Raw genomic sequence first — 27,851 nt, 5'->3', positions numbered from 1 at the left:
TATTTTATTCCTCTAAATTACAAGTCTACATTTAGAAACCCATGCCCCACCCCACCCCCAAAGATGGACATAACTTTTGTAATATGGGTCTTGCCCTGCTACAGCTTAGGTTTTTCGGATGGGAGGTTGACTTGCACACGATGAGGAAGAAAAAATTCATACATGACTGTGCCCTGGTTTATTTCAATAACTATTTAATTAAAATTAAGCTGTTTTACAGGCATATAGCATTGTTTTGGAAAGGCAAAGTATACCTTAACTTTAATTTCACTGTTTATTTCCTTATTTGCAATTCAATTTTTTACATGGTCCCATAAAAGGGGGGGGGGGGGGCAACTCTATATTAATTCATTTTTTTGTATGTAAATTTCAGAAAAACCAAAGTGGCACCCCCCCCCCTCCCGATGCTACGTACCTGGTTTTTACAATACTCACAGACTTGAAATTAATATATTCTTTTAACCAAACTGAAGAATGACTTGGCAAAAAACGATCACACCGGAAATCAACCTTTCTATCAAATTGAAAGTATAAATGGCATTGGATTAAAAATCATTTAAATTCGCGATAATTGACACTAAACAACAACAAAGAAGTTTAATTTCATTTACACAACTATGGCAGACTGCATGTCACAGTAGTATGTACAATTTAGATAATTTTATTTTAATACAGACCTATTCAATTTACCTGTATTTTGAGATGGCCCATAAAAAGAACCAGATGATAGATTTTCTTAAAATTTCACAAATTTAGAAGAGTGGGTATATTTTACTTTTGGTTAAAAAAAAGGGTTTTGCTCTTGTAGTTTTTACAAACATAGGTTTAAATATATTGTTTCAACTGTGTTTAATCTTAATAAAACTATTATAGTACGTGTGATTTAAAGTTTTAAACAATAAATATAAGCATTACCGGTACATATTGATTGTTCTGTATACAAAGCGATTTTAAATTGATCATTGAGATACATGTATGTCATTTATGTGAAAAATTCAACATGTTACCACTCATGCATCTGATCTGCATGGGGTTAAGGTCACTTCATCATCAATGGGACGGCGGGGGGTTGGGGTTCCAATCCCTACATGTGGTTAATATACACATGTAATAAAAAGTATCTCAATTGTTTTGTACAACAATGTTTCACTTTTTACAGTATCACTTCCATCTCAGAACAATCAGCATAACCAGCATGAAATACGAGCTTTATTCAGACCAGTGAGGGGTACATCTACATCAGGAAGAATTAAAAAGCAGAAGAAAAGAAGAACATGGACCTGTGAATTTATTTGTCTGAGTGAAACAGATGCGATGAAAGTCCCAACAAGAGAGGAAAAACTTGCACTAGTTAAAGCGGGACTTGGCTCCAAAAAGATCCAATTTAATGCAGATGATACAGAGGAGCTATTTCAGCAGAAATTGATTGGTGGGGATGGGTTCAGTAAGCTGAGTGACTGTGGTGGGTTTGAAATAATGAGATGTATAAGTAATTGTAGAAACCTAGAAGTTATTCCTTGTAGAAGAACCCCAGAAGTTATGAAGTCCTTTGTGGGATGTCAAAGTAAACTTTACATCAGACCCATACAACGTGCATTGTCTCTTGAGGCCGACAATTCTTTGTTAACAGAAGCTTCTGCTACCATTACAGAAAAATGTTGTCACTGTGAACAAATAATACCAATAGATGAACTCAGAGACCATGTTTACACTTGTGTGCGAGAAAAGGAACTCTGTTCAGATCAGATTATGAATATTGTGATAGAGTGCTCCTCGCCCCATGAATCTCAATATTATTCAGATGATCTCCCTGATCCTGAATTTGACATTTATAATGCTGCCCTTACAGCTACAAATAATACTGATCAATTAACTAATTCTGCAATCCCAGTACCTAGATCCAATGAGACAGTACCAGTTTTAGAGCCACCAGTTATTCCATCCAGTTCAATTGCATCAACAGCAGAAAACTCAGCGGAAACGTCGAGAACGGAAGCTAGGACAGAATCATACATACAGGAACCTAATGCAGACTTGGTGGGATCAACAGGAAATTCGGATTCATGGAAATATGAAACTATTTCAAATATAATTAAATTTTGCTCAGAAAAAAAGATTGAGGATCCTATTGAAATTTTGAAAATTGCGCAAGATAAAATTATTAAAGGCAGAAAACTGGAACTAGAATCTGAAAGTGGAACAATAGAAGGAGCGACCAATTTTATTTTGGTGGACAGAGAGAACCTGTTAGAGACAGCATTTGTTGAAATAAAAGAGATTGTTGATCTCAGAAATACATTGGAAGTCCAATTTTATGAAGAAGTAAGATAATTATTATTTTGTTACTGGGGATTTTAATGACTCTTCTATCTCTATTTAATATTTCACAATAATGTTACCTATGCTTATTTGAATGTTTTCAAATCCCCTTTACACTGTGCATGATTTTAATAAATGTCTAGATGCAATTTTACAAATAGATGTACTTATAGCTTACAAAACTTATGGTCCCAACTGTAAAATATTAATATACTTCATAGAAAATAGAAATCCTTCATATGATATGTAAAATTAACATTATTCTAGAATTTAGGTACATTCGTACCGTTTTACCAGTTTTACAGTAGTGTACAATTAAGCATAGATGTATAAAAAAAACCACATGCATATATATCTTGTTTACAGAATGCTGTTGACCTTGGTGGGCCTCGCAGAGAATTTTTTACATTGGTATTGAGGCAGATACAAGAACATTACTTTGATCCTGTTCGGGAATACTCAGACAATTATGAAATAGTTGGAAAGATATTGGGTAAGAGATTACATGTGTTGACTAAAGTGAGGGGTATGTATGATAGCAGACAAAAATTTCTGAATTTGTGCATAGAAAAAGCATATACTGAATTATTTTTGCCCCATGTTTATTTTTGTCCTTCTTTACATATACTTGCATTCAGTTTCGCCCGTTTTGAATTCACCTAAGAACAGTTAACATTGTTATTTGAAGGAGATACATGTATATAAAATAAAGTTGAGACATTTGAATTGCCCATGCATTCTTAATTTTACTTTTTACATGGGCGAAAGAGGCAAAAGTACTAAACAGGGGCAAATTTTTTCCCTATATCATATGAAGTATACATGTATATATATATTTTTTTATATATATTTAACAATAGTGAATTGTTTTGAACTTGTAATCAGCTTGACAGTCGATTGGAAATGTGAAAAGATGTATGTTTGCATTTTTTCAAGCTTTAAGTATGCTCCAAAGTGGACCTTTGCCAAGAGTGCTATCAGCCAGTTTAGTTGAGGAGGTGTTTAACAATTCTTCACCAAGGGCATTTGTGCATGATTTACGAAGAGGACTGGATGCATTATGTTTATATGAGGTAACATTGATTGACAATCAAAACCACTCGTCCCTAATGATATAATCTCATTGTGTTTACCAGTAAGGCCTAAGAAAAAAAATTGTTTGTTTCCGCTTTCCCGACCGACCCTAGCTTTTACCCCCGGACTCAAAACTTTTTTGAAGGATTTTTGATGGAAAATCGTTTATTTTCGTTTTTATCCGATTTGGAAAAAAATTACTCAAAATTTTGGTCACAAAAACGCTTGAAGCAGTTACTCTTCTCAAATCAGTGTAACTCAAACATTTTGTTTCAAAATGGCTGTATGTTTCCATATGTGTTGTAGATTTTAATAATGCTCTCATCGTCGGCAAATATCATTTTTGTGTTTTCTTAAGACCAGCTTAATAGTCAAAAATGATATTAAAAGTATTTCTCATTTTATACCATTCAGCAGTGTCAGTGTATCTAACCGGCATTTATGGATACTCTAATATTAAAGGAAAAAAAAAATTGAAAAAATAAAAAAAAATTCCGACTGACCGACCCTACTTTTTTTCAGCATGAAAGAGGAAACAAACTATTTTTTTTTGTTAGGCCTAACTGTAATTTTGGCAGTTATAAATGAATAACGAAAGAGCTGTGCTTAATGAGGAAACGATACTAGATGTATTAATTTTAGTGAAAGATGATAATAATTTATTGAATGTCGACTTTGCTTATTTTGCATATTCACATCAGAGCGGGGTATCACTAGTGAGCATTGGCTCACAGATATCTTGTTTAAATTAAAATGTGAATACTGTTTAATACCTGGTACTTTTTTACATCTTTTTAAAGAGCTCTTCTTCTAAAGGACAATATTTTTCACTCGAAAATGGCCACAGCTCAAGATCTCATAAAAGTTAAAATTATATATACATGTATTAGTAACTAGTGTTTTTTAAGGGTCCTCCACACCCTTGGGAAAAGTTCTGCACAGATTGACTGAACTCCTAAATTACTTAAAAATATAGATTTCTAGCATGTGTTTGACTCAAAAATGACAGAAAGCCATTTTAATTTTGGGAGAAAAACCAACTTTAAAAATTTATCACTAAATTTCAGTAAATTCATGGAAAAATTTTCCTACAGTATTCAAACACAAAACATGCAGTAGTTTGCAGCTGCAACCATTGTGCTATAGAGATGGATAACAAAATTGGCAATTATATAACACAGTTTCACAAAGGGTCAAATTCGCATTTTGTGGTGTCCTGTCATAAAAAGTAGAAGCCACGGGTAGCGAGGATTCTTAAAGCTGAACACCGCTTGTAAAACTTAAAGCTGAACACCGCTCGTAAAAAGGCACTGTTTGCCATATTTTTTTATCATCACCGCTTCCCTACAACCCCTATATGAGCTGCACACCTCTTAACAGTTTTTAGAAATTTCACTGTAGAAGTCTCACCTGTGCTGTGTTAATCGGTCGTGGTGAAATTTTACACACTTTTTTAAAGCAGAGAATACCAGCATCAAATAAACAGGTCAATGCATTATTGCAAACAGAATACGCATATAAAATGAGAAGAAATTGCATAAAACCCAAAGACCATGAAATGAATACTACACGTCGGCCACAAGTTTCAGGTTTGCAATCGGCTATAACAAAATTGAAGAGTTTATATACCTGTGTGAAAGTGCCTGTTCATGAGCAGTGTTCAGCATTAAGAAGTATTTGCTATTTTGAATGGTCAGTTTGTCATTACACTTCCACTTGTTTTTAACAGCTGGCTTGTCATCTTCCAACGTTTATCCATCTTTTTACACCTCGGGATCGACAGAAAATTACATTAAAGCTGCTTACAAGCACAATTTAACCACAGTTTTCTCCAGAAGGAAGTAATAGAAGACAAAAAGAAAGCAAAATTTATGCAAAATATGTGAAATATTTGAGAGAGGCTGCAAGTAAGTACAAATACAAGATATTTGATGTACCGTAGGAGTACATGTATTACTGGTACATGTATATTGTATAGGGGGAAATATTTGCCCTTGTTTGATTTACTACCGGTGTTTGCACTCATTTACAGTGAACTACATGGAAGCGTTTAATAGGTGTTAACTCCAGAACTTCTAACTTTTCTTATTTACCCATTAAACACATTCTCTCTCTCTCTCTCCTTCTCTCTCTCTCAACTCCGCCTTCTACGATCCGATTGGACAAGGGTCAGTCAAAACATTATGTTGAAACTTTTTTGGAGTTACCGCCTATTAAGCGTTTCTACGTAGTTCGCTATACTGTCAGAATGTTAAAAACAAGCAACTGTTTGCAGTTAATATACATGTATTAGTAAAACCATGAATATAACATATATATACATGTAGCTCTCGAGCGCTAGCAACTTTTACTGGAATACGCATGCTCGACTTCAAGGTAGGGCATTGTGGGAATACTACTGTAGATAAACTGTACCATGTCAATTTCGTTTTTATCATCTACATATGTTCTGAAATTTTGTATTTTGATGTAAATGCCAAAAAGTAACAGTATCTTAGGTCTTATAATACATTAAACAATTTTAAAAAAAACAGCTTTTTTTAACAACCTTCAATCTTGGAAAACAACATCGGATATTTTTTCCGAGCTTGTCTGAAAGGCCTGAGAATATACGATTGCTCCAAAACAGTACCAGTGGTTCTACTGATCCCGTATTTTTTTTTATCAGAAAATTGGAAGTATTTTCAGTAAATACAGAATGATTAAAGCACAGTTAATGAGTTATCCCATTGCCGATGTCAAACCCACTCTAAATTCACCACCCCACCCAAAACACAACTACAGTGCATTCCTACTAATATTTAATCGATTCAAAAAATTAAACCAATGGTTTAGAAGTCTTCTTTTGTGTTTTATTATGGCTACAGCACTAGCTTACCAATCTTTTTAAAAGACAAGCTTGTGATCTCTTTAATGTTGAACTTCAACTGCCTTTAAGGTAAGTTATTAGGTCCCAGGTCTGTAGGCACCCTACAGTGATCACTTCGCCATTCCATCCATCAGAGATCTCTTGTTGGGAGCATATCATCTCTCCCCTTGGCCAAATCTTACTTATACTTCATCCACAGAAAGCATTTGGGTAGAGGATGTGCAATTACCTTAAACCATGTTTCTAGGTCTAAGGTTAAGGTCATGGCAGAATTGTATGCAAAAAAGCTGAAACTTGTATGGAAGCATCATCATGTACCCAAGTGTAGATTCAAGTTTGTTCAAATTGTGACCCCCAGGGGTAGGGTGGGGCCACAATGGGGGTTTGTATTTTACATAGGGATTTATAGAAAAAAATCAAAATTCTCTTCAAGTCTTATCATCCTTTTCTCTATTACATTATGTATTTGAGTGGGACCATTTGAGATGTTCACTATTTCAATAATATCTACTTTGTTTTGCTCTACTGAGCTGTAGCCTTAAAGCAGCTTTTCTCATCTAAAGTTGTCTTGCGTCTGTAGTCATTAGCACTGTATGGTGTTATCTTTATCATACTAGTTATTGTTGTATGGTGCAGTTATTTACAGTTATTTAACTGCTTTCCAGTAGGAAATAAATTTCATTTTATTAGAATTTTGTAAATAACAAAACCCATGTTCTTGTTTTTTAGGTGGTAGACGTGGGGATGTTACTCTTGCAAAAATTCTTCGGTTTTGCACTGGATCAGAAGAGGAACCACCACTTGGTTACCAGATTCAGCCAACAATGGAATTTGTCGAAAGACAATCATTCCTGCCAACAGGAAATACATGCATCAACAAAATGCAATTAACCATACCTGTAAATGAGGAGCCAACAGAAGATGCACTGTTCAACTTTTTTGACTTTGCGTTTTGCAATTCGTACTTTGGTTTACAATGATTAAGTGAGCTTTTCAGACCACGCAATGTTGTCCGCCTGTCCATGGCAACTTTTTATACACACTCTCTGTAGGAGAGGGGGTATACTGTTTTACCCTTGTGTGTCTGTCTGTCTGTTTGTCCTTCAGTCTGTCTATAACAGAAATTTCGGTTGCATTTTTCTCAGCAACTATTCATTGCAGGGGCTTGAAATTTTAACGCACTATTTGTTTAGGCATGCCATATGTTGGGATCTAGTTTTGTACCAATCTTACATCAACTTCCTGTTAAATGACAACATTTTTTATTTTAAGCCAAAATTTTCAAACAAATTTTCCTCAAAGATTACACAGCAACTTTTCATTGCAGATGCTTAACCTTAACACAGGCTTTGATAAGGCATGTTATATGATGGAATTCATTTTTGTACCAATTGGACATCAATTTCCTGTTAAATGATGACTTTGTGTATACGTTTAGCCCACCGGTAAATTTTATTTTTGTCAAAGATTTCTCAGCAACTTCCGGTATTCATCGCAGATGCGTGAAATATTAAGACATTCAAGTTTGTTTAGGCATGCCATATGGAGTGAATTAGTTTTTTATCATAAGTCAACTTTCTGTTAAATGTTGACTTTTCTTTTTTTGCATATACACATCAGATCGGGGGTATTACTAGTGAGCATTGGTTCACGGATATCTTGTTCATTTTCAAAGATTACTTGTTTTATAGCCTTCCACATAAAAAATGAAACTGAATATTATAAAAGCTTGATTATTAAAGGCATGCAGGTCTCTTTAAAATTACCAAAATTTTGCAATTTTGATCCCTGCCGCTAAGGTATAGATAAGTTGAGATTCCTCAGATTCTTGAACCCCACCCCAAGCCCATTTTTACAGTTTTAATTTTAATAAAAACATTAATATTTGTATGAACTGTGTCATGTTAAAGTTTGTCCTTGGACTGTGTCATGTTAAAATTGGTTCTTAGACTTCTTGTTTTGAATAGAAACTTAAATATTTGTATGAACTCTGTCATGATAAAGTTGGTCCTCGGACTTTTTGTTTCAAATAGAAACTTTACTATTTGTATGAACTCTTGTCATGTTAAGTTGGTCCTTGGACTGTGTAATGTTAAGTTTGTCCTTGGACTTCTTGTTTTGAATAGATACTTTAATATCTGTTTTGAACTCTGTCATGATAAAGTTGGTCCTCTGACTTTTTGTTTCAAATAGAAACTTTAATATTTGTATGAACTCTTGTCATGTTAAGTTGGTCCTTGGACTGTGTCATGTTAAGTATGTCATTGGACTGTGTCATGTTAAGTTGGTCCTTGGACTGTGTCATGTTAAAGTTGGTTCTTGGAATTCTTGTTTTGAATAGATATACTTTAAGATTTGTATGAACTGTCTCATAAGTTTGCTCATGAACTTCTTGTTTTGAATAGAAACTTTATCAGGATTTCTAAACATTGACTTAAATGAAAGTTTGTGTGGTAAATGTATATTTTGTTAAAGGAATATCAGCAAAAAGTTAAATATCTTAAAGTTTTGTACTGATGACATGTTTGTCAAATTGTTTCCTGTACATTTCTGATTTTTAGCTCACCAAGACGAAGTGTGGGGGGGGGGGGGGGGGGGGGGTGTTGGGGGGAGCTTATGCTACACACCTGACTACGTTGTTTAATGTTTTTGGTGCAGCTCCTATATCTAAGTCATTACTTGTCCTACCTTCACCAAACTTGCATGGATGGTACATCTTAACCTACTTAAATACTTTATAGACTTAAAATATCATATTAGAATATGTCAGGCTTCACAGGATTTGATCACGTGACCAACCAACTTCGTATCCGGTGAACATTTTAAATTGCTGTTTATTTCTCTCTTATATATATATATATATATATATATATATATATATATATATATGTGTGTGTGCACACACAATGGTATTTAATCATATTATGAATATTTTATCATATAACATAACTTTTTGGTATAATATGATTCAGTTTTGTATTTTATCATTATGAAATTGTATAATATGATCTGTTATTATATGATTGTATCAGATTGTTTGATATTTTACAAGTATATAATATAATGCAATGTATTTTAAATTCTATCGTTTGATACCAAACAATAAAAATCATCTGATACAATATACGTGATACAGAAGAGTATCACATAATAAAATATCATATTGTATGATGACATTATACATTTTCGTATGATATAATAAAGGCGATCTCATAAAGGTGACCCTTCATCTCGGTGAGCTATGTAAAGTTTGATTACCTATGTTTATTTTTTCAAACCAAGAAGGAATGACATTTTTTTCTATCAAAAAGCAGTATAATAAAAACAAATCTCAAATCTTTGTTCATCTTACTAATTTTATTGACCATCATGAAGAGTCATTGTAGTAGAGTCATGAATGGTAACTAAATAGCCCTTTTTTGTCATGATAAAAATCTGGTCATTCTTAGTCAATGGGCCAAGCAGATTAGGAAAAAAGATACACTAGTCTTGCAGACAGTGGCAAGTGAATTAACATTGTATATCATATTGTTAAGCTGTTGTTTCTTTCGACAATTTCCACAGCCTTTTGGAAAATATCAATTCCATAGTTAGCAGAATGCCAATTAAATGGACAATGTTGTTGCAATTCTTGTAGAGTGTCATTTGTTACTGCATATGAAGGCGGATCAAACACAGGCCTGGGATTAACATTGTGAAGATATTGAACATCAGTATTATCTTCAATACCATACTGTTCCCAATCTAAATCTAAAACATCAATTGGATTATTGATAATGCCGGCTGCAAACAAATGCAATGGCGAGGTCTTAACAGTGCGTAATCTATGATTAGCCCATGCTTCTTTCCATATTTGAAGCTTTTCGTCTATCTTTTTCAGATACACATAATGTAAACAAAACATATGTATGTCATTCAAAATATCAAGCAGTTGTACGTCTTCCATATAGTAAAAAAGTTCATAGTAGTAGCAGAGAACTCCTTCATACACATCCCTCCACAGCCTCTCAATTCTTTGGTTGTGGACACTTTTTCCAGTTATCATGCTTCCTCTGTTTGGTCCTCGAGTTCTGACCATATATTCAGCGACAGCTTTGTTCTCAAGTCCTTTATCAGAGCGAACTCTTAAAGGCAAGCCATAGCTTCGAATAGCACTTTGGAAACAACTGAAAATTGTTTCAGACTTATTGTTGTCTGTACAGTTAAGGAATGTGACAAACCTACTGAAGCCATCGATACCACCAACGATTATGAAATTCCATCTGATCAATTTGTGGTTTGTATCTATATGCCAAAGATGATTGACACCTTCGACATTGTAAACTCTTCTTTGTAATCTTCCTTTTATCCTGCTTTTTATGTTATCCCCATTTGTTCTATGTAAGCTCTCTCGCAGTCTTGCTCTTGTTACCTGTTTTGAAAACATCCAATTGTTTAACATGATATGAAACAGAATTCGAAGATTAAAAGAATTGGTATGTACAGCTGTTCCAGATCATGTCGTACAATTATTCAAGGAATAAGGAATCATTCTTTGAGTATTATGAGGTGATAATTTCGGTCGGGGCGTGGTCAAATCCAATAAAGCCCAGGGCTTTATGATGGATTTGACTACGCTCCGACCGAAATTATCACCTCATAATATTCAAAGAATGATTCCGTATTACTTATATTTATATTATTTCCAATTTGTACACTTTAAAACAACATTATTTTAAAACCACTATTTTTTATGTAGCACATGCTATGTATTACAATACCGTTTTTCGATTATGCTATAAGACACGCCCATTTGTGTCACTCATGTTTTGTGAAGTTATTGGGTTTTGGGGTTCAAAATTGATTCGTAATGTTATCACAGACAAAGACAGTTGAAAATGTAAACATTAATATATATATATAAGTGGATTTTGTTTAATACAAAAGCTTTCTTTGTTGATTCATTCGGGCTTTGAAGGTAGCGAAATCATGTTAAAATGTCATTGGTTCGTGTAAGGAAACATTTGCAAAATGTAAATATAAAATAGTGAACTTTTTTTTTCAGTGTTAGATTCATATCAAAAAGCATATTTGCAAATTTAAATATTGAAAAAAGAGGAATTTCTCTCACCTGGACACCTTTTTGCCGAAGAATTTCTCTGACCATTGTTTCTCCACATTTCGGGAACTCTGTAGCAATTTCAGAAACTATTTGATCCAGCTCATGATCTAATATATCGTTATATTTTGATACAGAAAGATTGCATCGTCTCATCCTTCTGTATATTGTGCTCTCTGACACATTTAACATTTGAGAAATTTCAATGATTTTGAACTTAGATTCCAGCAAAAAGTCCAACACATCTTCTGGTATCAAGTACCCAGAATTTCTTTGTATCAAAAGATTGCTTCCATGGTGAATACAAGCCACTCTCAATTTCATCATGGCTGATCTATCAGCAACTCCTAAAATTTGCATTTCAACTTTTGAGAGTTTTGATACAATATCAGGTGTTACCTTTTCTTCTTGAAACTTTCTTGTTAAAGAGCCCAATCCGAGTTTTTCTAGAATAGTTTCCATGTCTAATTTCCAAAGACTACTAATCTTTTTTTTCAAATAATGCAAAACGTACATCATATACGCAAAAATAGATGCACTATATGTAATAATCAAAGCACAGCAAATAATGCCAAATGTACACCCCACAATGACGAAAGTGCACCACAAAATGACATACATGTAAGCACACCACATGATGATATAGTCACACCAAAATATGACAATAGCACACCACATAAAGGAATAAGCACACTACATAATGATATAAATACACTACATTACGATAAAAGCACAACACGTAATAATATATGCACACTGCATAATAATAAAAGCACACTGCATAATGATTAAAGCACAACGCATAATGATATAAGCACACTACATAATGATAGAAGCACACTACATAACGATAAAAACACACCACATAATAATATAAGCACACCGTATAATGATTTAAGCACATCACGTAATGATAAAGCAGATAACGAATTTATTTTTGCCATAATAAGACAGTCCAGGCGTTCCATAACCAAAGATCTAACGAAACCCCTTTCACAGGTCAAATCCAGTGAATTCCGTCCTCCAATCAGCGCATTGGCTACGGAATCTTCGGCTCAGATTCTCGCGTTCGGAATACGCGTGAAATAATCGAAATCCCCAAAGGTGTTACGCAGGAATTCAAAATGACTGCAGCCATACCGAAGACACCACAAAAAAATATATAGCATTACATATGTGTATTGTCTTTGTGGTTTTTCCTTTGCGGTTAAAGACGGTAATATTCAAATTAAAAAATCAGTTAAACTAAGATTGACAAAAGAAAAACAAGCAGCCATACGCAAAGTCACACAGACCGATCTCCCACCCAATGCTGAAGGTATATGCACAAGATGCTATGCGAAGGTCGAAAAGGTTATGAGGTATAAGAAGATCAGAGATAAATTGGAAAATTTCTAACTTAACTGAAAAGGAACATGGCTAAAACACTGGGATCGTCATCCCGTAAAAATAGATTTCCGGCATCCCCAAAGCCAGACGAAAAAGTAAGCCAATTTATTTCGATTCTGATAAAGTATTTTCGATTAGAAAGTTTTATATATTCATTGTATAGTGAGAACGCAGTTTAGTTTCGCATATTAATTTTTTTTGTTAATTGATTCTTTTTGTAATTACAATGAAGGTGTTCATTTTCAAAGCAATCATTATACCTGCAATTGCTACATGTGATTTAGGTTCCGAGACTCAGTACATATACTTCCAGCCACAGAGGGTATGGTAAAAATATTGAAATAGTTTGTGACTGTTTCGTAGGCAAGTAAACATCAAATATAAAAAATCTCAACGACTTTTGTGAGATGTTTATTTTGAAATCATTGTTTCATAGTTACTATTGTTGTAAACTCAATGTAACAATATTAATATACCGGCACAATGTAGTAAACGACTTTAATAACTTGTAGACTATTATTAAAGTAGATCCAGTGTTCTGTGACGTCATACTTTCTTGTAAAACTTTGAATTCTTTTAAATTTGTTCAAGATAATTTTATTTATTTTATGTGAACATGGATGCAATTAGAAATATTGTTAAGTTCAAGATAATTTTGCAGCTTAATTTTATCCAAAATTTTCTATTTTTTATACATTTTTTCTATGCTAAGGGGAAATAACTCTTTTTCTGACTGTTCTATCAGTTGTATGTCTAAATGCTATATTTTTTCTTATCCCAACAATTAATTTTAAAATGTTTTTGTAGTTTTACTTTCCTGACACAGTTGACAATAAAATTAAACAAGATAAACAAATTTCTGCCTACAAATATTTTAATTTTAACAAAAAAGTACGGTTTTCTGATGCTAAATTATGCTTTAGTTCACGTTTATCTGATATCACAAAAAGTGTGATGACATGTATATTTTTTCTTATAATTGATGAAATTTAAGTCTATTAAACTGAAATCAGTTGTTTTTTAACTTTCATTAGAGGGTTTTTACGAGTATGGAGTTACCTTAAGATCACAGCGAACCATAAATATATTGGGCATACTTTTATGATTATTAAGCCTACAAGACAAAAGATTTGCTGCAGATGGCCAAGAAAATTTAGAGGTAAGGTCATCATTGTGTCTGGTTTGCTTTATGTATTATATTGGTGAAATATTATCAAATATTTTAATTCAATTAATTTTTTTTTGTTCTTCAGACATAAGCTGTGCCTGCTAAGAAGGAATTAGGTAATTTTATGAGGATAGTAAAGTGACTCTATGCCTTATTGTAACATGATCAGTGATCCTTTGCGGTGCATAGCAACTTGGCGGAACAGGAAGCGTTTCTAAGGAAAATTCTTACCTGTAAATCGCATACATCATTTTCATTTAACAATAAAAAATCCTTTTAAAAATATTAAAGTAAACAACACATATGCCTACGTAAAAAAACTGTACCTATGACGTCATTTCCTTCCCCGAATTTGTCCGACAATTTACGAAAACTGTCGAGCGCAAAAAGTTAAGTATGACGTCACAGTGATCTCGCGTTTTATATTCCCGCGATACATTTAGAGGTGGATCAAGCATCTGTACTGAATGTAACGTGTAGGAAGTACACAGTAGGGAGTCACCGTTAATACTGATACTGCGCTCACTATTAACGATGACTCTTTGGCTGATTAGTTTTGTTTTGATGATTTTTTTTTGTTCAGTAAATACACATGCAAGTTCCATGCTAAAATTTATTGTCATATTGATCCAATCATTGTATACGTTAGGTAGGTGACAAAAAATTATTAAAAAAGAAAACTCTAATCATTATTAGATCTACGTGTAGCCACGTCATTTTGTAATGAATGAATAAAAGAAAAAAATTAAACTGTTAAAATATCTACATGTATTTGTTATAGTTGCATATGTGGTCAAACCTTTCAATAATATTGGATATCACACACTAAAAAAAGGGGGAGGGCACATGTCTACAACGCTTATATAGCGTACAAAAATTAAAAAGATTAAAAACAAAATTGATGTCACAGAGGAAAATTAAAACACCGGTAACAACAAGGAACAAAATGAGAAATAACACAGACACACAATTTATTGATTTTAATGATCATTATTAAAAGGTAAAGAAGAGATAAAAAATAAAAAAAAACCGGCTTTGTGTTTATCAAAATATTTTAATAAGTCTGTTTAACATTTTATTAATGCTCAGTGGTAGTTTTTTGTTTAAGTGTATAAACCTAGGAAGGGACCATTGGAAAAAAGTTTGATATCTTCCGGTTCCTTGCGGTGGTAAAAGTTTTCGAGACAAAGCCAAAGTTTTTTGGTTTGGTTAAGTCCACGGGTTGCATTTAACAATGACGTCAGATGTGTGACTCCTCCTGCGCTCGCCCCAACGGTCACACCGTAAAACATATTATGTTTGTCATACCTTTACTATAAGAGTGCTCATTATCGATATAATCGAAGGCACTGTCCATCTGCATCTTCCCTTAATGAACTAATTCCTGTGTATTATTGAAAGGGGCGGGGTCACCCCTTCTGTTGTTTTCAATGTTAATGCGTCTTTGTATTTTTCTTTATATCGCGCCTTTAAAAACCGTTCTTAAGACTCAGATCAAATAATACCTTTTCTGTTCTCCTTATACAACAGAGCGGTTCCCATACAATTCGCCCAAGTTTAAATCAGCCAGTACCAGAAGAACATGTTTTGAGATTTACTTTTTTGCGTATTGCGTCATTAAAAAGTAGTGTATAGAGCCACCTTAAACACATCTACAATCTTTTGTCTACAATCCCTGAAAATTTAAATTCAATATCTTTTTTAGTTTAGGAGGAGATAGCAGGACAAAATGACCCTCTAAAAATCACTAAAACGTCAATATCTCCCGAACGGAAATAACCTCATTAAAATAAAAAATTATATATAAGGTTTAATCAATATCTACAAGATTTAAAATTTTCACGAAAATCGGTCAAGTCGTTTTCAAGAAATCTGTCTGTCCGTCCACAAATTTTCTACTTCTTTTTCGAATAACTTTTTTCATGGTTGCCCAATCAAGTTCAAATTTGGTATGGTAGTACATATTTTGATCTAAGTTTGGTTCTCTGTGTCTTCTGGTTTGGAGCTGGGGTGGTGGGGTAGATTCCTTAACTATGCATAATAATAAATGGGCAAAGAGAGATAACTGCTGAGAATGTTACCATTGCATACTTGGAAGGCTGTGCAATATTTGTCCTTTGGGATTAATTAACCTTCCACAGGAAGAAAATCTTAAGCTTTATCTTTATCTGTCACATTGAGATTAATTACTGGACTGCCTGTGTCTGCAAATGAACTTTGTTTTCAAGTTAAGGTCAATTTTGAATGATGTGTAGTATTGTGTACAATTTTTGAAATATGGATCTAAAACATATAATATTCATACTTTATTTTGGTTAAAATACCGTACACAATGATTTACGATAATTTTATTGAATTCTAAAATCAAGATATATATTAAGATATCCTTTTTCACTATTTTATTTTTTAATTATTAATTTTATTTTTTCTGCCTTTATGCTGTTAATTTTAACAGGTAATCAGATAATAACCCGGGGGTACATTCTGTCATTTATATAAAAAAAAATCTAATTGTAAATTTAGAAGAAAAGGATGAGAGAGCAGATGGGATTAATTATCTTGCCTGCTGCAGAAAATTTAGAGGCTTATCTCTATCTGTCATATGAAGATTAATAAACACCTTTGTCTGCAACTGATGTTTGTTTTGAAGTTGAGGTCAACCCTGGGTGATACAATGTATTTGCATTCACTGAAGGCATAAAACACCTGTTTGAATTTTTTTTAAATACACATTTAATTTAGTTTTTTTATATAAGACATGAGGTTATCCCTGTTTTATGCAGATACAAGGTTACTTTTAGGGTTTTTGGACATTCAGGAATTATCTTAAAATTTTAAAAATACAGTTGTTACTTATAATTTTCATATTTTTTATTTACCACCTTATATATATTGCAGTTCTTTACATCTTATGCTGAGCATTTGTTTTTCATCATTGTTATTATAAAGAGGATGGAATTCAAAGTTTTTTTCACTTCTCTGTATTAATTGTCATAGCGGGGCCCTTCCTGACTGGTCAGTTTTCTAGTTAGAGGATAGACTACAGCGTTACAAGTAAACTTTACGTTTTCATTATTTATAAAGTAAAATTATCAGAATACTAAATAAATATATATGACTGGCAGACTATAAAATATTCATTCACTCATTCAAAAGAGGAAATATTAGTAGGAGATAAAAAATACTTACTGTGCGTTCTGTATGTAACTATTTAGTAATACTTTAGTGGCTAGAATATGCTCAGCCTACGCCCTGAGTCGTAACTGGTCTGGTCACTCTCAGAACCTGTTAACTGGTTTGTTATAAAATACACGACCTGCCAAAGTGGCTTGGCCAATCAAATACGTTGATATTTTTACAACTGTTTCGTCGATCAGGTCGTTTAGTTATTAATAGTAACATGCAATAGAAGATTATGAATATAGAATGAAATGATGATTTGATGAAAAAAACATGAACATGAATACATATTTTATTTTATTTAAACACACATGTTGATCTTTTTATTTAACAAACAAACACACGCAAAATCAACACTACCACAAATATATTAGTTAACTGCATTCAACAAATTATGTTAACTTTATTATTGTAATTTTATGTCATACATGACGAAACAAACTGTAAAGTCCTACATAATAAATGAATTTTCTTTAATTTATTTAATACGTTGTAGTTAAATTAATATTTCCATCTATATAAACAATACGCACAACAAAGTTGGCACTTTGTTATCAACCAAAAGGATTAAAAGTGTGGTTGCAGTAACCAATAAGGCCTACGGGCCTCTTATTATTACAAGAGCCCTGTCCAGGACGGGGGCAATAAAAGTTAGACGAGCTCATTTGTCATCTCACTATCACTTTTCCTATATATGTTCCTTTTGTAAAAGTGAGCATGAGATCAAAAATGAGCTCGTCTAACTTTTGTTGCCCCCGGGCCTGGTAATACATGTACAAGTATTTTACAATGGCTGCAGTTTGTCAAACCTTACTACATATGAAAAATTAATCCACTCCACCTTAAGCTACAAAATGATTTAATAATCCCTGCATTAATAATGCACATTAATGTGAATTGTAAAAGACATATTACATTTACTCAGGTGACCGATAAGGCCCAAGGACCTCTTGAATATCTTGAGTTCAACTGTTTCAGTGCGACTATGACCTGGCAGCTACATAGAAAAATTGATGAGACATTAATACCCGAGCTTCGAATGATCTCAATTTAAAGTATTGACATACAGCACAACATGTTTTCATACGAGTTAACATTAATGTTAATGAAATTACAATAGGAATCTTCCAAATACATGACAGTGGATTCTTCGGACCCGTTTTCAGGCATTGCCGTAAGCTCTTTTATTTGCAGTCTTTATTTCTTCCTTTGAAAGTGCACAAAGTAAAGCGTCCTTTGTCTAGTGGATCCACATTTTTACCATTCCTCTCTCTTTTGAAGGATTTCCTTTGGTACTCCGCGATGCTGTCATTGTGGATGTTGAATAACCCTCAGGAATCCATATCTCTAGAAACCGGTTGAGGTTTTCTTCACAGTTTCTGACTCTGGCTCTATTTTTCTTTTTGCCAATTAACATGTCCATCAAATGATTTCTAAGTCCGCAAGGGTAACATTCCATCTGGCTGTTTTTGACGTGCTGTCATAATAGGGTATGTTCATGACGTTATACGTTCCTTTCAGCCCGGTCTGTTTTTGGTGTTTCAGTTTCTGGTTTTTGCTCAGTCAGGTGTTATATTCAATCCTCTTCTGTATCTATTCATCTCTAGAATAAGCCACAGGAATATTTGTGTATCTTTCTTTCAGTCCATAGTTTCGAAAATTGTCGTGCAGTGGCAAGAAGCTTCTGTTTGCCAAATGGATAGGTTTTTTTTAAATGGTGACAGTTATATACATTCTCTTGACAGAAGGGGCATGATCTAAGGGCTGCTTGTCCACTTAAATGTAAAACCTTGGAGAATGCTGGAATGTTTCACAAGAACTGTAACAATGCAACTTTCACTGGTGCTCTAATGTATGACATCCAAACAATGAATTCTTTCAGCTCTAGCAGTTCCTCTGTTAAAAGTTCAAAGTATGACTCCAATGTTTGAGGTTCATAACCCTTTAATCAACTAGCGAACTGATTTTGAGTCTCATAAAGGTGAATAATAACTAAATTTAACGTTTTGCAGTTTAATAGTTTTTACTACTATTAAACATAGTAGTTTGGATAAATTTATTTTCATGTAAATTTTTCCATTTACAATCCGGTCTACAAAAATAATGCATTTTTATTCTAAGGTTTATTTAGCAAATACTGTAGTCTGTTGACGGAAAACATGTACAATGTGAATTTGTCAGTCATTATTACGAGTACCTTATGATACGGATATAAAGAATTATGGATATAACACAGTAAATTCACTGGTCCTTAGGACTTCGCTGTAACCGAGTTTACTGTATAGTCACTGCTTAAGTACTTTTGTTGAATTTTTTTTATCATTGTGTATATTCTTAGTGGTATTTTGGAGTAGTTCTAGTTTACAGTTATATCAAACATAATGTCATAAACAGAGGAAAAGTTGTGTAAAAGATGAAGACGAGAAAAGATGAAGTTAAACATTTTCGTGTTATATTTAATAGTGATTTAAACAGAGTACAGATTTAAGGACGCCCACTTCAGACGGTTCTTTACATCTTAACAATGAAATTACAACACTTACCTATATTAGTAATGAACAATACTCAACCTACTTAACTGAACCGCAAACTTATGATCTAAAGAACACTAAAACTGCTGAACTTAACAATAGTAAATCTACTGAACTGAACAATGCTGAACCTACCTAATTGAAGAAAGAAACTGAACTTAAAAATGAAACAACGAAACTACACTAAACTAAAACTACTAAACTGAACAACGAAACCCTTTTTTTGACGTCACGGAAAAGACAATCACAGTATACGGAGGCCGTTATACTGCTTCCGTCTGAAAAAACGAATCATACTGTACAGTTGATGGACTCAAAGGTAAGTTTTGGTTTATGTACCAGAAATATTGTGATGTCAAAAGTTGTGTCATAGACTACATGCATGATGTTTGTTTGGATTGTGTTAAATAATTCTTTACTATAATTTTGTAAGAATACAAGTCAAAAGATTTTTCCTTATTAGTCCCCTATTGGTTTTCACCGGAGGGGACTATAGCTTTCCTCTGCGTCCGTCAGTCTGTCTGTCCTTCAGTTTTCCACACTTTTTTTTCTTTATGCGTTTGAGGAATGATTTGAAATTTGCGGAACAGCATCAAAATAACAAACTACAGATCAAGTTTACAGCTTACTTTTGTAGCATCTGGTTGACACATTTTCGAGAAAATTAATTTTTTATATTCTAATTTTTTAATGTTCGGGTTAAAAATATATTCTGCATAAATGTGCATTGTTTTCACAATTTCCACAAACTGGTAGGGGACGTGTATTGCTTATAATGCTTTTTTTTATTCAAATGAATGGCATGTTAAAAACCATAAAGCCTGCAATATTGTGTCACAACTACCAAGGTCAGTTGATGAAATAACCAACTGTGAATCATGACAATACAGAATCGTTCTGTTGTGCTGGTGCATTCCAATTCTTGAGGGAGTACTAATAAGACCATGATTTGTCCACTTTTGATTGTAAGCTAGATCCATATTCATTCTTTAGAAGAGGGAATAAACAGTCAGGTGAAAGTAAGAATCAGCACTGCTTTCTTGTAGAACTTGTATGAACAAGAATACCTTACCTAAAATCAGCATCAGGTAGTCCATCTTGTTGATTGTGAATCATTACACACCATTGATGGTCCAGGTGTTGAAGTGATAAAGGGCAGAAACGAATCAGATTTATCTTCGTATCTAAAACAGATATAAAAGCGTGCATTTATTTTTATTTTGCGTTACCCCTTCCGTACCCCATCTTTAAATTTACAAATGATAACGGAGATATTGAATGACAGATTTCGTGTATTTTAGAGAGCAATTGAATTAAGCTTAAATGTTTTTATTTCACAGAAAAAATATTTTATTTCATATTCGTTTAGTATTATTCTTAAGATCTTCCAAAATCACTATATTTTGATATGCACGGCAATGTGACTTACCTATCCATCAGAATCTTGGCGAGTTCGATGTTGGATTTTATCGTCAATTTTGTCCGGAGGTCCATCCATCTGTCAAATTGGTCACCAATGTAGGTTTTTTCTTTATTCAATTTAGCGTTCGCCCCTTTTTTGTGCCGCTTTCGTGCAGAGTCCGCTAAGGAAGGAATCTTTTCTGGTTTTCGACTTGTCAAATGTAAATTTGATTAATTGTTCATTAAATCAAGATGAAAGGAAATTAAAATAGTATATTTTTCTTTCTTTTCTACTATCATACAATTTAGCATAGAAAGAGTCATCAATTTGTAAAATCAAACAAGGACTACATTTTTGGCGGAATATTGGCGTAGGAAATATCACGTTTCGCAATTCAGAATTGCTGCAGATTAATGAGTCTGTCTTAGCATTTTAAAAACAATAACATTAATGTTGGACTTTGTTTTTAATAATGTGAACTCGTGATATGATACTTGGGTTTCAGAGTATGTTTTTGAAATATGATTTGTCTATCAAGTCACAATTTTATAAGTTTTTCTAAACGCCTATTTTATACATGGATCTTTGTGTAAAAATCACTTAAATTAGTTTTCCTCTCTTATAAAGTCTTCATAATGCATAACAATAAGAAATATTTTATTATCGGAAGCATAAATTCTAAAATTCTTACTGATGTGTCCTCACGCTGTGTGGTCGCGGTGTGTAACTCTTTTCAAACCCGCTCATCACTTTCTCAAGAGTCAGGACCGAGTGCCTCATAAGCAAGTGACTGAATCTGCATAATGTTTTAAATTAGACATTGAAAGAGAGAGAGAGAGTTTAAAAAATGAAGTATAATATGGTTACTTTGAAAAAAAAAACTTGGTCCACGTGTTCATGAGTATGTCCAACCATGAGGAAGGAAATTTTTATCTTCTTAAAAAGACCCATCTCAACTAAATTACACAAAAAGGCAAGTAAGTATCAACGAATAAAAAAAACCAGGCACACGTGATAAAACATGATCTTTACATTAGAATTTTAGGTTTCTTTAATTCAAAAACATTCTTAGATTCATTTATTTTTGTTTCCCTGGCACAGTTGTCCATCTGCAGGTAAAGCGTGTCGGGCAGGGAATCCTTGATACCATAAAAACACTCAGAAGGATGGATAACGTCAAGTTCGTGGAATGGCTGCATGAGAAAATTTAATCTTAAAATTCCACTAAATTTAATATATAAGTATCACTGGATCAGATACTCTAAACTTTATAAAACATTGAAACCCTAACTAAGTGTGTCCGTATTCTCCACATAGTGGAGGTGAATTTCGAGGCATTGACGAAGTGGGGGATGGCGGTCGTACTCTGGTCCATGCCGTCGATGATTATGGATAAGTCCTTGGAAGGAAACGCCTTTGCCTTTTCTTGGTGTTTATAATACTTTCTTCGCTTCTGGCTAAATAGATGGATTTAATTTCAACATATAAAAAAGGTTAATGTTTTGTGAGATCCAATTTTTAAGGAGAAATAATGCATTTAAAATTGAACGTTTTCGCTATTCTCTAGGTTCATATAAGGAAGCATAATTTCAAATGTAAATTTTAAAAACAAAACACAATTAGAGTGTTAAATTGTATTTAATCTTGATTTAAAGCACGTATTTAAGTAAACTTACATCTGTTTCTTTAGATGTCTATCTCTTTTTATTTTCAGTGCCTCGCGTTCCCTTTGATCTCTTGTCTCCTACAAGTGCAAATATTGCATTTGGAAAATATTTTGTTCTATTGATTGTGAATAAAATAAATGACTAGGACAATTACAAAAAGACAAACATGAATCTTAAGGGGACGGGAGGGTCCAGATCACCTGAAAAAATTGAGTTTTCTTAAATTTATATTACATTACCGAAAACATGTCTGAGACCCTCCCCCCCCCCCCCCCCCCCCACCCTTTCCTATTAAATTGGTCTTGATCTCCGCATGAAAGATAAATCCATTATAGTAATAATTAATCAGTGATTCCATTCAAACAATTAGTGTACATGTCGATATCTTGTTATACCTTGGGTATAGCAATATGTGAGGCTTCTTTTCTCCACAGGCGCAAAAAGTCACTACGAGAGATAGTTAAAGGATTTTGCGTTTCCTCTGGCATGGTTTCAAAAACGTGTTGCTTTGTTGAACATGGAGGGAGATGAATTTGTGCTGTGTTAGGGAGTTTCTCGACATAACTTTCTGCGTAGGTGCTGGGCCATGCCAAGGCCGTCATTGATTTTGATTGTCATCTCTTTGTCCTTTGTTTGGAAATTGCCTTCTGCTTGTCTATAAAATATGATTAAACACCGGAGGAGACTATAGCTTTCCTCTGCGTCCGTCAGTCCCTCCGTCCGTCTGTCTGTCCCACTTCAGTTTTCCGTTGTTTTTTCTGCATACGTTTGACGAATGATGTGAAACTTGCTGAGCAGCTTTAAAATATCAAACAGCAGACCAAGTTTATACTTTGGTAGCGTCTGGTCAACACAATTTCCAGAAATTTAATTGTTTTCACTCCAAATTTTTTAATGATCGGGTTCGTTATCGGGCTCGGTGTGTACTAAATGAACGAGGACATTATGTGGTCAGTAAAATAGTAAATAATATCGTGCATTATTTGTATTATTACATTCATCATTTCTAATAACAAACAAATAAGTTCTGTAAAATGGGTTCGTTATCGGGTTTTGGCTGTTGAACAATAGACTATACTTCTGTGTTTGCTTTGCTTCAATTATGTTTTTTTTAATGGATTTTAGAGATTTTTTGCTGTTTATTATAATCATTTTTCATAATTTCATACTATACAATTACTACATTTATGATAGGGAATATTTAATATACAGGGTCTCAAACTTTTGCCATTCTCAGTCAAAGGGGTTACCGGTAGGGGACGTGTATTGCTTATGCAATACTCTCAGAATGCTTGTTTTTTTTTTGACAGGATGTCCTAGTCCTGTGGCGTACAATGAATATTGCTGGATGCCCTGCCCAGAGAATTGTGAAGAATGTTATCCTGGAACAGGAATTTGTGTAAAATGTAAACCAGGATATAGTGGCGATGGCTGTACAATATGTATGTTATGGTTTCAATCCTTTATTTGATCTGATGGCTCTTGTTTCGAAAGTTAAGTAGAACTTTACTGATTACAAATTATTTATACAAACCAATCTCGTCATTATCATTTTAATATAGGGCAGTTGGTTGTGGTTACACGATATAAACGTATGATTTAGATGTTTGGTGTGGGTAGGATACAGGTTATATACGTATGATTTAGTTGTTTGCTGTGGCAAGGGTACAGGGTTTACACGTATGATTTAGATGTTTGGTGTGGGTAGGATACAGGTTATATACGTATGATTTAGTTGTTTGGTGTGGCTAGGATACAGGTTATATACGTATGATTTAGTTGTTTGGTGTGGCTAGGATACAGGTTATATACGTATGATTTAGTTGTTTGGTGTGGCTAGGATACAGATTATATACGTATGATTTAGTTGTTTGGTGTGGCTAGGATACAGATTATATACGTATGATTTAGTTGTTTGGTATGGCTAGGATACAGATTATATACGTATGATTTAGATGTTTGGTGTGGGTAGGATACAGATTATATACGTATGATTTAGTTGTTTGGTGTGGCTAGGATACAGATTATATACGTATGATTTAGTTGTTTGGTGTGGCTAGGATACAGATTATATACGTATGATTTAGTTGTTTGGTGTGGCTAGGAGACAGATTATATACGTATGATTTAGATGTTTGGTGTGGCTAGGATACAGATTATATACGTATGATTTAGTTGTTTGGTGTGGCTAGGATACAGGTTATATACGTATGATTTAGTTGTTTGGTGTGGCTAGGATACAGGGTTTATATGATTTGTGCGGCTAGAATTCAGGGTTAATATGTATGATTTAGTTGTTTTCATTTCAAATATCGAGTCTAGTTTTGCTAATCTCAATTCTTACTGATTAATGTGTAAATGTATAAACCAATGTGGAAAGGGAGTTCAATATAATTAAATAAACTTTATAAAGATATCTCCAATTTCATGTTCATGTTGTAATTGTCTTTTTTGTTTAGCGTGCCATGCCAGTATAAAGAGGTATTCCTATAGTGCTAAGGAAACACTATCTGGACCAATCTACGATGTCAAATCCCTCAAGGGATTAACAGTCACGGGGGACGGTCTGGTAACACTTGATTTGGAAGTGTTCCAGAGTTCAACAGACATTGACTACGTGTCATTCTCTGTTTCACAGACAGACCACGTCATGGTGGACTTCTTCAGAGACGCCTACGTACCTATACAACAGGTGATTGTTCCATAGTAGTGGTACATCTACCATATCAACATTTACAAAAAACGATGCTTTATGTGTCGATATACGACATTTTGGTTCTCCATATCTATTAATTTAATAACAGAGGTACTCATAAATGATACCCTGCACAAAGAACTTTTCAAACGATTTTATTTTAGAAAAAAGCATATGCCTCCTTCTCTTATAGTGGCATTGCACTTGTAGAAATGACCAAAGCTAAAGTCAGGATTTTTTTACAGGTCATGAACAGTCTTTGTGTCAAATTATAGATTCTAATACTTTTCAATTATAATCTGCCCCAGACAGGATACAGCTTTTTTTAAAACAATGACAATGTTTAACTTGAACAGATACATGCAAGTAAAATTCATGACACATTTTCGGCAATTTGTTTATGAAAGAAACTTCCAATGTTTTTCCATAAAAACAGTACAAAGCCGACACGGATTATAAACTTTTTCCTCTAATGACCTTGACTTTGATTGAATAACCTTGGGTCAAAATCATGACATACCCTCAGGTCATAAGCAATATTTGAATAATATTTCTGCTAGTTGACTTTGCCAAAATGACCTTGGATCAAGGTTATAAGAAACATTTGTGTGAAGTAAGAACTTTCAATGCTCCTCCATTAAAACAAATATGGACCAGACATGAATTTTCAGGCCACACATGTAAACAATCTTTGTGTGAAGTCACACCTTTTAATGTTTCTCCATAAAGAAAGATGTGGACTTGACCCAGATTTTGAACTGACAGACGGTCAAGGTGATTCCTATAAACCTCCCCCAAACCTTCATTAAAGTCGATAATAAAAAGACAAGAATTATTATACACTTGTTTCTTATCTTATGGAACTATTGCTTGAAAAAGATTACAAATGAGGACATTATCAGAGTTTATGATATTTTCTTGTACTCAAGTTTAAATCTACTCAGCTATGTCTTATTTTGAAAATAAATGTGTTGTAGTATTCAAGAAAAATTGAACGATTGGATCACTGGGACGTTAAAGTGGTGAACAGCCTATCTAAAAGAGTCAACATCGTTAGAATAACGATAAATGCTACAGCCAGCTACACACTCTCAAAGCTTGTAATTCGTCTGCAAAAGTGCACCGAATTTCCTAATTATTCTTGGTAACCTGTAAATACTTTTAATTCAATACTGTGTATAAAGAAAATATAAACACATAAAACTCGATACAAGGTAGTTTAGTTGTCAAGGAAACCTAGATAAGGGGGAGAGAGGCGAAACGAGAGAGGGGTTGAGATGGAAAAGTGAGAAATGGTACGGTGATTAAAGATAGATAACTACAATAAAAGCAATCTTATTTTTCAGACAAGTAATCAAATTACAAAGAAAACAGCGAACGGTAGCATTGTCTAGTCGCCTAACTAAAAGTCTTTGTCCAGCCGCCTTACTAAAAGTCATTTTTTTAATGATTGTCTTATTTAATTTGTTTTTAATAATGTAAAAAAATTATGTATATTTTCACTAAATATAAATGATTTGGTCAAACAAAGACAGACAACTTTGTATTTTGGATTGAAACAGCTTTTTTATAATAGATCTAACGGAACACTGATTTTTTAACAAACATTCCCCCACCGGTGAAACAAACATTTTGGGGATTTTTATACTTTGTTATATTGTATATTCAGAAATACATTCCAAATAAGAATTTTGCTTTGTTACTTTTTAAAAAATAATTAAAATATATGAATTAAAATGATAATTTTCTTTAATATCTAACATTTAACATGTGTTTATTAAGTTTTATGCACTCGCTTCTCACCACTGCGACCCGAGTTCGATCCCCGTGATCGACAGTGGTTGTATGTAAAAGGGTATGGTGGTCGCCCTCTTGGATACCTGTGTTTTCTACGGGCACTCCGGCTTCCTCCCACATCAAAGAACCACTCGCTCTAACATCCGTGCAAACGAAAGATATAAATATAAGTTGTAGAACTTGTTTATCAATCGTTGTAAAATGAATAAAGTTCAATTTATTTATTTTAATAGGATTTTCCTCACTCATACTTTTAATTCAATACTGTGTATAAAGAAAATTTATTTATTTTAATAGGATTTTCCTCACTCATACTTTTAATTCAATACTGTGTATAAAGAAAATATAAACACATAAAACTCGATACAAGGTAGTTTAGTTGTCAAGGAAACCTAGATAAGGGGGAGAGAGGCGAAACGAGAGAGGGGTTGAGATGGAAAAGTGAGAAATGGTACGGTGATTAAAGATAGATAACTACAATAAAAGCAATCTTATTTTTCAGACAAGTACACGAACTTGAAAGACGAAAACATAGGAAAAATTCCGAAAACTACATTTATGCAATGTATTCCTGAATTAGCAAAGAATATTGTTTTCATCCATCTTCAAAAACTACTTAAATAAAATGTTTTCATCTAGATTTTGTTTCTTTTTTTAGCGTT

At 33.5% G+C, this 27,851-nt stretch overlaps 2 protein-coding genes across 3 annotated transcripts; one reads left to right on the top strand and one right to left on the bottom strand.

Moving 5' to 3' along the window:
- Positions 1-405: 405 nt before the first annotated feature.
- On the top strand, positions 406-9,602 carry LOC117683540 (uncharacterized). 2 transcript variants are annotated; one of them, XM_066082817.1, is made up of 6 exons: positions 406-640; positions 1,160-1,429; positions 1,524-2,322; positions 2,686-2,812; positions 3,256-3,392; positions 6,992-9,602. In XM_066082817.1, exons 3-6 carry the CDS (start codon positions 1,540-1,542, stop codon positions 7,151-7,153), a joined length of 1,209 nt encoding a protein of 402 aa, XP_065938889.1. In that variant the 5' UTR covers positions 406-640; positions 1,160-1,429; positions 1,524-1,539; the 3' UTR covers positions 7,154-9,602. The 2 variants fall into 2 exon arrangements, 1 of the variants encoding a protein (XP_065938889.1); XR_010713617.1 differs by lacking the exon at positions 406-640 and adding an exon at positions 5,123-5,300 and having other exon boundaries at positions 824-1,429.
- A 131-nt stretch (positions 9,603-9,733) lies between these two features.
- On the bottom strand, positions 9,734-12,261 carry LOC105323638 (uncharacterized). Its single transcript, XM_011422706.4, has 2 exons — positions 11,373-12,261; positions 9,734-10,673 (listed from the first exon to the last, which is right to left on the bottom strand). Exons 1-2 carry the CDS (start codon positions 12,036-12,038, stop codon positions 9,786-9,788), a joined length of 1,554 nt encoding a protein of 517 aa, XP_011421008.3. The 5' UTR covers positions 12,039-12,261; the 3' UTR covers positions 9,734-9,785.
- Between the last annotated feature and the right edge of the window lie 15,590 nt (positions 12,262-27,851).

Source organism: Magallana gigas, chromosome 1 (assembly GCF_963853765.1).
Source record: "Magallana gigas chromosome 1, xbMagGiga1.1, whole genome shotgun sequence".
In the NCBI taxonomy this organism is placed as follows: domain Eukaryota; kingdom Metazoa; phylum Mollusca; class Bivalvia; order Ostreida; family Ostreidae; genus Magallana; species Magallana gigas.
Note: the sequence above shows the minus strand (reverse complement) of the source record. Positions and strands in the feature narration are given on the sequence as shown.

Coding starts and splice junctions, on each gene's coding strand:
- LOC105323638 (XM_011422706.4), bottom strand. CDS start 12,038: ATGTGGTGTGCTATTGTCATATTTTGGTGTGACTATATCATCATGTGG. Junction 10,674..11,372: donor TTCGGCAAAAAGGTGTCCAG/GTGAGAGAAATT, acceptor TTTTCAAAACAG/GTAACAAGAGCAAGACTGCG.
- LOC117683540 (XM_066082817.1), top strand. CDS start 1,540: ATGAAGTCCTTTGTGGGATGTCAAAGTAAACTTTACATCAGACCCATA. Junction 2,323..2,685: donor AAGTCCAATTTTATGAAGAA/GTAAGATAATTA, acceptor TCTTGTTTACAG/AATGCTGTTGACCTTGGTGG. Junction 2,813..3,255: donor AATAGTTGGAAAGATATTGG/GTAAGAGATTAC, acceptor CATTTTTTCAAG/CTTTAAGTATGCTCCAAAGT.